At 54.8% G+C, this 11,222-nt stretch overlaps 1 protein-coding gene across 8 annotated transcripts in view; it reads left to right on the forward strand.

Annotated features, from left to right (window-relative positions):
* NDEL1 (nudE neurodevelopment protein 1 like 1) overlaps window positions 1–11,222 on the forward strand; it is a 74,550-nt gene that overhangs the window by 42,771 nt on the left and 20,557 nt on the right. The window contains exons 10-11 of one of the 8 annotated variants that reach the window (XM_030295432.1): window positions 889–923; window positions 4,277–4,370. The exons of 5 other annotated variants lie outside the window; for them this stretch is intronic. In XM_030295432.1, coding sequence (XP_030151292.1) covers window positions 889–923; window positions 4,277–4,284 — 43 coding nt within the window. In that variant the 3' untranslated portion in view covers window positions 4,285–4,370. 2 more of the 8 variants (XM_030295430.1, XM_030295431.1) reach the window with 2 other exon arrangements.

Genomic DNA, 11,222 nt, shown 5'->3' on the forward strand with positions numbered 1-11,222 from the left:
GCTTTTGCTGTGTTCGTCCTTCCTTGCCCCTTTGCTTGGATTCTGGCTTCCTTCTGGCCTGCCTGGCTCTAAACTCTGCCTTTCTTCCTGCTGCCGCAGTGACTAGGTAAAATCTAACCATGCAGAAGGAAGGGGGGGGGGAATATCCCACCTCCCAGTTCCACTTTTCAGTCTGCTGGGTTAAAAGAAAAAACACCATTTCTTACAGAAGCGTAGAAGTGTGTAGCTTGGACTTTGAGCAGCAGGAAAAACTTCATTTTAAAAAGCCTTTGGCTCTGGAACCTGCCTGTCCTGCGTCCCGCTCCGGAGGAGTGTGCCTGTGCCTCTGTCACTGAGCTTACCAGTGCCCCACGGTGAGGGAGGGGCTTCAGTAGAGGAGGTGCCTGCGCGTGTGCCTGCCCCGCCCCGCCCCTCCCCGCCCCTCAGAATCCTGAGATGCAGTGAGGCCTGACCACATGGAACCACATGATACCGCCTTCTCCTCAGATAGTAGCGCATGTGATTTGAAAATATCCTGTAAGTTCTGGCGATCTGAGGGCTTCCCAGAAACAGGGTTTTATCTAGTCTGATCGCTTCTGCCGGTTTCTAGACTGTGGCTCGCTGGACCTCCTTCCCCGGCATGGCTCCGTGTCCTCCAGCCACCGGTGGCCCTTCGTGTCGAAACCTCACATGTAGCACAGCCACCGGACTTCTCTCGAAAACGTTCTGTTTTCTTCATCCGCTTTCGCTTCGTCTCTGTAGTAGCATGTACCCTGGTCTGTAAGCCGGGCTCGTGTCGTTTGGGCTGTGTGTAGGTGGGTGTAGACTAGACCACTTTGAGGACACGCTGTGAAGATCGTACTTGTATTACTGTGTAATGTTTTTTCCTTTTTTTTTTTTTTTTATTAGGCAAGAAAAAGTCATATTTCCCACGTTGTTCATGGGTAACTGAATTTGTTTGCTGTGCTCTTTTCCTTCTTTCGCAGTCATGGTATATGGTGGAAGACGCATTAACAGAGTGGTGTTACTAACTGCATGGGGCTGACTCTGCTTTAACCAACTTAACAGCCCGCGAGTGGCCTGTCAGGTTCCCGTTGGGCCGACTGTCCCCCTTCGTACTGGCTCGGCCGCGCAGGACAAGACAGTTGGTGGTGGCGGTCCTGGGGCCGTTGTGGCCAGCAGGCCTGTGACCCCTGTGATGTAGGGTCAGGGGCTGCGGTGATGACGCTGGAAGTCTGGGCGAGGGGGTGGAGTGTCCCTGTCAGGCCCGGGGATCACATCTGATTCGACTTCATGGAACTAGGGTTCTTCCTGCTGCCCGGAGCCCTCTGTTTTCTCAAGGCAGGCGCCAGTGCTGGTGGGGGCTCTCTCCTCCACACTCACTCGTGTATCCCCAAGTATGCTGGAATGTTCTAGACGGACTTGTGTGTGTACGATCTGTCTTGTCAGGAATGCACCTTTCAGTTCGCAGAGCTGCTGGGGCTTGTGTGAGCATCCGTTCATCTGGGAGCCTGCACTCACGCAGCACCTCCGGCCTTCTCTCGTCCTGTCCTTGCTGCTGGGAAGGGTTCCGTCTCCGTGCTTTGTCTCTGTCACGAGAGATTTCTTGCCCTTCTGACTAGCTCTGTCCGCCTTCTCACTTCTTCTGTTGCCATTTTACAGCCGACCTTGGTATCTGCCCTTAGCTAGATTCTCCGTTTTTCAGACTCTTGAACCAGACTATGGTGGTAAGACCATAACATTTCATAGCTTCTGGGACCTTTTTGGTGTAGGTGATTCCCAGATCTGGTTCGCCATCCCTGCCTGTTCCCTCTCCACTGGGACATGTCCCTTTGGCTCTTTTGCTGCTCCTGAAACCCGACGTGGGGGGCAGGGGGTGTTGCTTCTCTTGGAGCCTTTTCCCCACTGCACAGCTTTCTGTTCCCCAGGGGACCTCGGCAGACAGCCTCCTCCTTCTGCTCCTCCTCCCCCTTCCTTTTTCCCTTCCTTTGGTTTGTTTTCTTTTTCTCTCTCTCTCTTCCCCTTCCTTCCTTCCTTCCTTCCCTCCCTTCCTTCCTCTTTCTTCTTCTCCTCCCCCTCGCCCCCCACCCACCCCCACCCGGCCTTTTACTTCTCACACCTTGACTCAGGTGCCCAGAGAGGCCCTGGCAGATTGTTACTCTCTCTGTGCGTCATCCTGCCTTCAAATCAAGAATTCGCATTTCTGCCCACACAGAGGAATCGCCCACCTACTTGTTTTCCTCTTATATTCTGGATTGCACTGCCGCTTTCCCCGTTAGAGCTGGGCGGCATCGGGAGCACCGGAGTTGTTGCCGAGGGCTGTCGGGTGCCCTCTGACCAGGCGCAGACAGGGAAGAGAGAATGTGGCCTGCGCCCCATTGACAAGTTCACGGGGTGAGCCTAGGCTGGGCTTGGGCTTGCTTTGGTCTCTTTAGTAATAGAACGATAGGGATGAACTTGGCGTTTTTTAAGGTCTATCTAGCTTGAAAATGCAGGAACCCCAGCCCTAAACCTGCACGTGGGGCCATTCTCCTGGGGTTTTTGCACGTCCCTGGGGGAACAGGTGCCGGCCGCTGCTTGGTGCCCAGCGGGGCCTGTGCCGTGCTCTGGGACCGGAGTCTGGTGGTCACATGTTTAAAGCGGAGGCCTGCCTCGTTGTTGCTGAGCGTCTAGGACTAGGAAGTGGGTCCTGGGGCCCTGGGACTGGCCGCTTGAATGACAGCCGGGGCTTGTCCCGTGGAGGCTGCAGTGGCAGGCGGGGTGCGGCCCTGCCCTGAGGAGAGTCACAGGCAGAATGGAGAGGGTGATCTGAAGTTTTCACAGGTGATGAAGCCTGGATGTCCGCCCTCCCCGAGCCCAGAAAGGAAAGGGGAGCTCCTGGGTGTGCTCGCTGGGGGAGGAAGTTGGGGGGGGGTCACGCCTCCCAGAGCCCCTCCTCTTGCTCTTGGTCTGAGTGTACCCCGCTTGATTCCAAAGGCAGCATCTCTGCTCTGAGCTTGGTTACTTCAGAGTTCAGCTGTTAACTCTTTCTTCAGAGCGGTCAGGGTCATTTGTCGTCTCTGTGCATGCCCGTTTCTCCGAGTTGCTTCTTTAGTGTATGAAACGATGAACCTGTAGGGTGTGTGTGTCTGTTCTCGTTCCTTTGAAGAGAACCTCTCTCCTTGAGCCCGTGTTCAACTCCCCGGACCCCTGTGATGAGCAGGTGGTGGCGGGGGGGGGGGCGGGGGACAGCGATGGCACGCGTGGCACGGTGCAGGCCCCGCGCTTGGCTGCACCTCTCAGATCGCTAGTGGGGCGGATTCCCCGGGAGCGTGTTCAGTATGGAAGGGCTGCGTGGCTTCCTGAGAGAGGTTCCAGCCCTGTGCTCCTTCGCTGGCTGCTTCCTGTGGCTGTGGGGGCCGCTGGGCGGGGCTGGGGCGCTCTGCACCTTCTGGGCCTGGGTGCCGGGTGCTGGCTGCAGGCTCTGGGGGCTGGGCTGGGCTGGGCACGGCACTCAGGCCTCTGCAGAGAAGCCTCCCCTGTCTGGCTCTGCTTGGGAAACAGTTTAACAGTTACTTCTTCCTCTGTCTTGTTAAGATATTCACGTGTAGTGTAGGAGATTGGGAGAACGAAGAAAAAGTATAAAGTATTAAACAAAATTTACCCGCTACCCAGATGGAGGAAAAGTAACTCGTTAAATTTTCTTTCCGTAACATATATGATTTTATATGCATATATGTGTAGCGTCCCCCTCCCCGCACATTCTAGCACATTCTAGATGTAGCTGCCTAGAAGTAACGTCCATTTATATAAGAGGTTGCAGTTTAGAATCTAGCACCTAACTACTTTTCTCCTTCACGTTGTTGAACACATACAGGTCGGTAACTGCTCATTCTACCTAGTGTTAATTACATTCTGAGTATTTCCCCGTGCTATTAAGGCTGTGGCATGTGTCTTTAATGGTCGTATAGAATTCATTGTTGAGTCGCACCATCGTTTATTTAGCGACTTCCCGTTGGCAGACACTCAGCCCAGCTCCGCAGGGGAGAGGTCAGGGCTGTGGCTGGCAGGATGGAGTTGCCGAGCGGGGAGCATGTAATCTCGCTCCGGCACCCCCGAGTTCTCAAGGCTCTGACCGGCTGGCGCCTTCCCGGCAGCCTCTCTCCCCGGGCCCCACGATCCTGCTGTGGGCCGGAAGGGGAGTGCCCGTAGAGGGCATGTGCATTTCTTGTCGGGTGTCGAGTGATTTTAAATGACAGTCTCTCTCTCTCCCCTTCCCTCCCTTCCCTTCCCCTCTGTGCTCTGGTCACCCCCACAGGGCAGTAAACGGCTTTGACCCAGCGCCTCCTCCTCCTGGTCTGGGCTCCTCGCGCCCGTCGTCAGCACCGGGTATGCTGCCTCTCAGTGTGTGAGTGCCCGGCCTCCGGGTGGGGGCGCCTGCCCTCCTCCAACAGCCCAGGACACCCACGCCTCGTCCCTCGGTGCCTGGGCCCGGCCTGGGCCCCTGCGTCTGCCTCCCCACGGCTGGCAGAGGGCAGGCTGCATGCGGCGGCGGCTGCTGGGCCCTGCCTGGCCCCAGGACTCTGCGCGATATCAATACTGGCTATTTTCTCTTCTCGCCGTGGTGCCGTTGGTCTCACATGATTGCACTTTTGTGGGTCACAAGGTGGCACGTCCGTGTACTCCTTGGTCACTGGATGCAGAAGTACCCATCATCATCACGCCTGCCCCATAGCTCCCACCCAGCTGTACGGATAGGGTTTAGTTGTGTTTAAGACATTGCCGACCTTCTAGAAGGTCTCCCCCAGATCAGGTCAACACATGCCCCCGCCCCTCCCCCCCAGCTCCCGCCAGCTCCCGCCCACGCTTCTTCAGCGCTCATGATCGCGTGTTCTCCAGCTCCACTCCCCACCGTGTGACCTGCTGCTGGTCGGGGGTCGGGAAGGTCACTGAATTAGGGAACATTTTCTGCACCTTCTGATTTTACTTTAGCGGTTATCATTCCATAGACTTGCCTCCCAGAGCAGCGAAATGCCCGTCTGGACCCCAGCTAGCGGGAGCCTCTGGGGCCGGGGCACCATCTGCTCCTCATCCGTGTGCCTCAGACTCAGGGTGAGGGGCGGGGGCAGCCTCCTTGCCAGCTCTCTGGTCCTTCAGTTAAGCGACATCTTTCAGGGCGTTTTGTTTTGTCCTCTGAGGGCCTGTCCACTTGTGTTAGGAAGCGTCGAGCGGCCCCATTCAGGGGGCTTCTGGTGGGCAGACTGGCCGTAAGTGGTTGCTCCCGATCATCTTGATTACTCTCATGCTGCATTTACTGTTTACATTTGTTTTATTGTACATAGGTTTGTAAACATTATCGCCTAAGATATTTGTATATAACTTGGGCTTTGTAGCTTTTATTTATTCAGAACTCACACGGCATGTTAATGACTTACGATGGTGTCCTACTCTGGGCAGCTGCATAGGATCATCATGTGGTTAAAAGAAAATACTTCCCCTCAAAAAAATCTTTTAATGTGGAAACAATAAATTTCACAGAAAAAACCAAAACAAAACGGATTGAGGTTGCTTTATTGGGTTTCTGCCAGCCTGGGAGAGAAGACCAGAGTTGCAAAGCCCGGTTCAGAAATGTCCCTTGGGTTCTGACTCGAGGTGTGCAGACAGATGGCAGCTGTGTGTGTGTGTGGGGGGGGGGCAGTGCAAAGAAAAGCTGGGCGGTCTCCCGAGGAGGTGTCTGATGCAGGTGTTCTCATGCTGGTTCTTGGTGCCGGTCTCTGCTCGTAGCTGTGATTTCCAGGAGTTTCCAGGAAGGCCTGGGGCTGCACATGGTGGTCTGGGAAGAGGGAGGAGGGAGGGACAGGGTGGTGGATCCAGGAGCCCGCCCTCTGGATGTGTTGCTTTTAGGACATGTGTCCGTGTTCTGGGGCTGGATGTCACTTGGATCTGGGCTTCTCTCCTCATCCCTCAGGTTGATGTTGGCAAGTGAGAGAAGATGCCGGGTGTTTGGGAGCAAAGACACAAAGTGACTGGATTTGAGGGATGGGGAGACTGGGGCGGCTGCACGAATGTGTCAGGTTCCGAACCCTAATGCTTGTAACGATGAGTGAAAATAAACCAGATAGTCTGTAGTCTTAAAACTGTGAGTGAATGAAAAGTGAATCCAATTTGTAAGCAAATAAGAAACAGGAATAAGTCCGATACCTTTGTAAAAATCTCTTCTGTTAGTACGGGGCAGGAATATCCTGTTAGTCGGTTCTTAGATTGTGTTGTAAGCGGACTCACCGAGAGACCCTCGGGGTGCTGGGTGTGCTGGGCCTGGGTGCGCTGGCCGAGCAGTTGCGGAGAGAACTCGTCTCTGCTCCCAGCTTCTATCCCAGCCATCTCTGCAAGGATTGGATCCGATCAGAGGTTTAAGGACCTAGCGGGTCTCTGTATTCATGCAGGAGCCTCAGATGGAAAACAGAAGTAGAGCTAATGCAGTTAAGGCACGGATGAGTCCCTGAGCCCTGAATCCTGGCCCCTGGCTCCCAGATGATTTCTCACTTCCCTTCCAGCTAGACGCCCCTGGGATCATCCCCTGCAGACTGCTGGTCAGTGATGACTGGGGGGTGGGGGGGCGCTGGCTGCAGGAACCCATGTGTCTGTCATTTACCAGATGTTGCCACCTCTGGGTCCAGGAGAGCATGGGCCAGGTCCGTGAAAGGACCGTGTAAGCTGCAGGCTTCAGGAGGAGACCCTCACGTATTTTTGGGTGTTTTTGTAGCCGCAGCGGCCCCTGGCACAGGAGCCCCCGAGGAAGCCGGCTGACTTCTTGGTCTTATCCTCCGCCTTCCGTTTGGATCATTTGGCTGAAGAGCCTACTTTGTACTTGCTCAGATAGTACGTTATGTCACCAGGCATGAAAGTTACCACGGACTTTTTAAAAAATATTTATTCTTGAGAGAGTGTGTGAGCAGGGGAGGAGCAGAGAGAGAGGGAGACACAGAATCCGAAGCTGTCCGCACAGAGCCCGACGCGTGGCTTGAACCCACGTACCCATGAGATCGTGACCTGAGCTGAAGTCGGACTCTTAACCGACTGAGCCCCCCAGGCGCCCCGACCCTGGACTGTTTGCCCATCCAGCTGTCAGCCGCCCGTCTCAGTGTGCTGTCTCGCCAGGACTCCTGATGCCCTGCTTAGCCCGGCTCTCACGAACCCTTGAGGAGCGAGCCCTCCCTGCGCTGGTCCCCCCAGGTAGTGACACGCAGCTTCGCCGCCCGTCCCCACCCCTTGCCCCCCAGACGCCTTCCTACAGGCGAGCAGGGGCCAGTGTTCTGCTTCCTTCCAGCCCAGAATAGCCAGAAACTGCACCCCATCAACTCAGTTAAGAGCAGAAGCCAGAGGTGTAATGCTGAGCTCAGGAGAGGACGGGAGAACGAGATACAGGTGGCCCGAGAGCAGGAAGAGCTGGCTCAGCCCAGCTTTCAGATGGGAAGGGGGGCGCAGAGTTTCCGTTTCGGGCCTGAGCTCACACAGCAAGGTCACAGAAAAGCCGGGACTGGAAACCAGCTTGGGGCTTTTCTGCTGTACGCTCCACCTTTCCAGGCTTGGGGCCTCGCCGGCTGGCCTCGACTCTGTTTCGTGTCTCAGGAGATGAGCCGGTTTTGGCTGCTTGGAAACGATGAGCCGTGGGGGCTCACACAAGCTTGGTCTCCCAGGCCTGTGCCGGTCGGGTACCGACTCTGCTTCTCCCAGCCGGGCCTTCCGAGGGCCAACGTGGACACTGGCTCTGGGAAAGGGGAGGTGTCCGGGGGTGGAGAGCCGTCCTGCCTCGCTGCTGGCTGCTGGTGGGAACGAGGCCAGCCCGGGGATGGGTCCCAGCAGTGAGGTTAGAGGACGCTAAGATGAGCCTTTTCATCATTCCAGCTTTACTTCATCGACTGTGTTCCTGTCTATATTTGCCCCAAAGTTTGAAGCAAATTGAGAACATTAGCTGGACCTTAAAAACGGAGGCTTGTTACTTGAGTCTTTCCTAAAAATGGGGGCCGGGTGAGGAGGCGTGTTTGTGAGTCACTTCCCTGTGACTTCACGCGTCTTACCTGAAAACTGGCCCCATGGCAGTTAAAAACATGATACACGGGGGAATGCGGTAGCCCTTTTGTAAGGATTAACGTGGCGGACTTCCTTTATCAGCTAGCGCGAGTCAAGAGGCAAATTTGAAACGAGAACACAGCTTGCAGGTGCTGGGGCTGGGCGACCACGTGGGGTTGGCCATTCAGGGTCACGCTTGCCCCCACAGGTCTTCTGCTAGGGTTTCCTGTCCACTCTGAAGCCTCCCCGAGGGAAACGAGGCACGCTGAACCCAGATCTGTCCGTCTGTGGGGTGTTTTCTAATACCCCCGTCGCGATCCGTCACGATCCGTCGGTGGGAGGCGAGGTGAGGAGGGCGCTCGGCTGGCAGGCCTGGGCAGTAGGTTCTCTGGCACGCGCTTGGATTCACGGTCAGGAGAGTGAGGTCTGAATGAGTTCAGAGCCCCGTTGCTCCCTGTAGGTAGTCGGTGGAGTTAAGAAACACGTTTTTTTTTGTCTCCAAAGATAGTGATTGCTTTAGCCAGGGAGGAAAAAAAATCAAGTTCCGTTGTCACCTAGGATTTAGGAGAATAGGTACACTTTTGCATTACTGGTGTCACTAAGTTACTCTCTGTAAGCTTTTGATCAGTGTAGCAGTGTGATCTGCTAGGAAAACTCTTCTCTTTCTCCTTTTGGGAAAATCGCCCATAGCAGTAAGGACGAATAAAACAGTCTCAGCGGCATTAACGTGAATGTCTGATGGCCGGGGATGGTCACGAGGACTCTGTAGCCGAACAGGATACCACGGGGCCGTTGAGATGTGGGCGTGCGGACGTGCTAACACACGGGGATGGGAGTAGCCACTGGGAAATGGACACGGATGAGCATGTTGTCTGCAGCTTTATTTAAAAAAAAAAAAAAAAAAAGAAAAGAAAAAGATGCAAATAGTTTGTGTGTTCTACAGTTTCCTGTGAAGTTGCCCAAATTCATTTTTCAAAATGGAAGTGACGAAACATTTTCTTTCCTGGTCCAAGTTGGCCCGGAGACCTCTGTGCTGAGAATTCGGGCCGGGAGCACAAAGCAGGGGCTCCCTGACCTCTGCCGGCCGACTGGCCGTCCCTGTTGGGCAAGTTAAAAATACACATACCCCTCAGGCTCCCCAGAATCTCCTAGAATCTCAAACCCAGCACACCTGTAAGATACACCTTTATTTTGTGACCCATTAAGAAAACTGCGCCAAGGGAAATGCTCGTTTAGACTTTTTATATTTATTGAAAGAGCTCTTTCTGACCATGTTAGGCACGTTTCCGTATCACGGTTCGTAAATAAAAAGTAAAACAGAAGAGGTTTTCTTGAAATTTTGCACTGTGGTTCCGGCGCTCTGAACTGTCACCGCCCAGAGTTCTGTTGTGTTTCCCCAAACAGCGTCGTCCTCTGGGCCATGGTGGGCGTTGGTGACGTTCAGCACTACTGAAGAGCTTTATTTTGCTCTCGGCTCCAGAAGTTTCTTCTAAGTTGCTGATACTTACTCTGCAAGGTCTGATGTCGGGCTTTCCCGACCTGACCAGGAGGAGCCTGGCGATGACAAGGTCACAGTTGCCCCTTGTTGATGGCGATCGTGGGAGATGATGCCCATATGTGAGAACATGGGCATCTCAGAATCTGTGCAGCACAGCACTTCGAGGGAGGGCTCTGTCAGAGCCAGTGTTTCACGGTCTTGATTGTGTCACGTGACGTCATTAAATAAGGTTTCATGACATCCGGGCAGCAGGGAGGGAGCCATTAGGCTACTCAAAAAACAAACAGACCTCCCTGACTTACTCAGGTGCGAATTTCTGGTTCCGCATCCTTGTTAGAGAGTTTCGCGTTTGATTTCTGGCAAGAATCGCATGAGACCCTTTCACGCGATTTGCTAGATTCCCCAATGGCAGCCGGGTGTGCAGGGTCCTCGGCTGGTCCTCCCAGCTGGCACGGGACACGGCGTTTTCGCCAACGCTTGGGATGCGGGAAAGCTGTCGGTGCAGACGTATCCCTCCCAGAGTGACTGGAAGCCTCTGCGGGTTGGGACTTGGCTCTGGTCTCAGCTGCAGGCTTCACGCCCTGTCCTGGAACCAGGGGAGAGAAGCCACCGTCTCACTTTCTAAACAAACTTTCCAGCCCACGGCCTGTTCCACTATGGGTTCTTTCTTTTTTTTTCTTCTTTTTTTGAGGTGGTCAAGTTCCACCTGACAGGGTGTGGTGTTTCCTGGAGTGTGACAACTGTGGGCACTTTTCTTCCCCAGCCTTGACAACAGCCGCCTCTGTGTCCTGACCACACTGGCTTCAGGAGGAAGGGGCCACGGGTCGGTCAGACCCAGAGCCATAGGGAGGGCCGGCTGGGAGCAAGTTTGGTGCTCTGGCCCATACTTCATCGATGTTGGGGTTTCCAGGGATGGGGAAGATCGGTGGCGGTACGGAAATGTGACAGGGCTGGTCTCTCTGATGGCGGGGTTTCAGAAGTATACTCTCGGGGTTCCTGGGCAGCTCAGTCGGTTACGCGTCCGATTTCAGCTCCGGTCATGATCTCATGGTCTGTGAGTTCGATCCCCGCGTCCGGCTCTGTGTTGACAGCTCAGGGCGTGGAACCAGCTTCGGATTCTGTGTGTCCCTCTCTCTCTCTCTGCCCCTCCCCTGCTCATGCTCTGTCTTTCTCTGTCTCAAAAATAAAATGAAAACATTAAAAAAAGTATACTGTCAAGCCAGCCAGGCTAGGGACAGGTCTGTTATCCCCACTAAAGCAAATTAAAATAATCTCTGGGCCATCTGCATTAAAAAAGGAAGCGCCTGCGGTGTTCTGCATGACGGCTCGCAGATAAAACCCCAGCAGAGCCCGACTGCGTCTAAACCTCGTCTCGGCAAAGGACAGGGCTTCCCCGGTCCGGCCTGAAATCTTCCGCACGATGTGCCAGGCCCCTGCTGGGTGGCAACTGGCTGGCTTGAGTCTCTGACCCGCTCGGAGCCCCGCTCCCGCACACCCTCTTCCTTGGGCTGCCTCTCCTTGGACTACAAAGCGGTGGCTAGTTAGGAGAGGTTCCTTCTGGCGAACATCTTTGTGGAATCTGGAATGGGACCGGTCCACGCAGGTGATGTGTCCCCTGATTGTGCTGGCGCGGGACGGCCGAGCGGTGTGGGAAACACCGTTACCGCTGTCGACGTAACACCAGTCAAGCCGGCCA

The sequence above is a fragment of the Lynx canadensis genome, chromosome E1 (genome assembly GCF_007474595.2).
Source record: "Lynx canadensis isolate LIC74 chromosome E1, mLynCan4.pri.v2, whole genome shotgun sequence".
Taxonomy (NCBI): Eukaryota; Metazoa; Chordata; class Mammalia; order Carnivora; family Felidae; genus Lynx; species Lynx canadensis.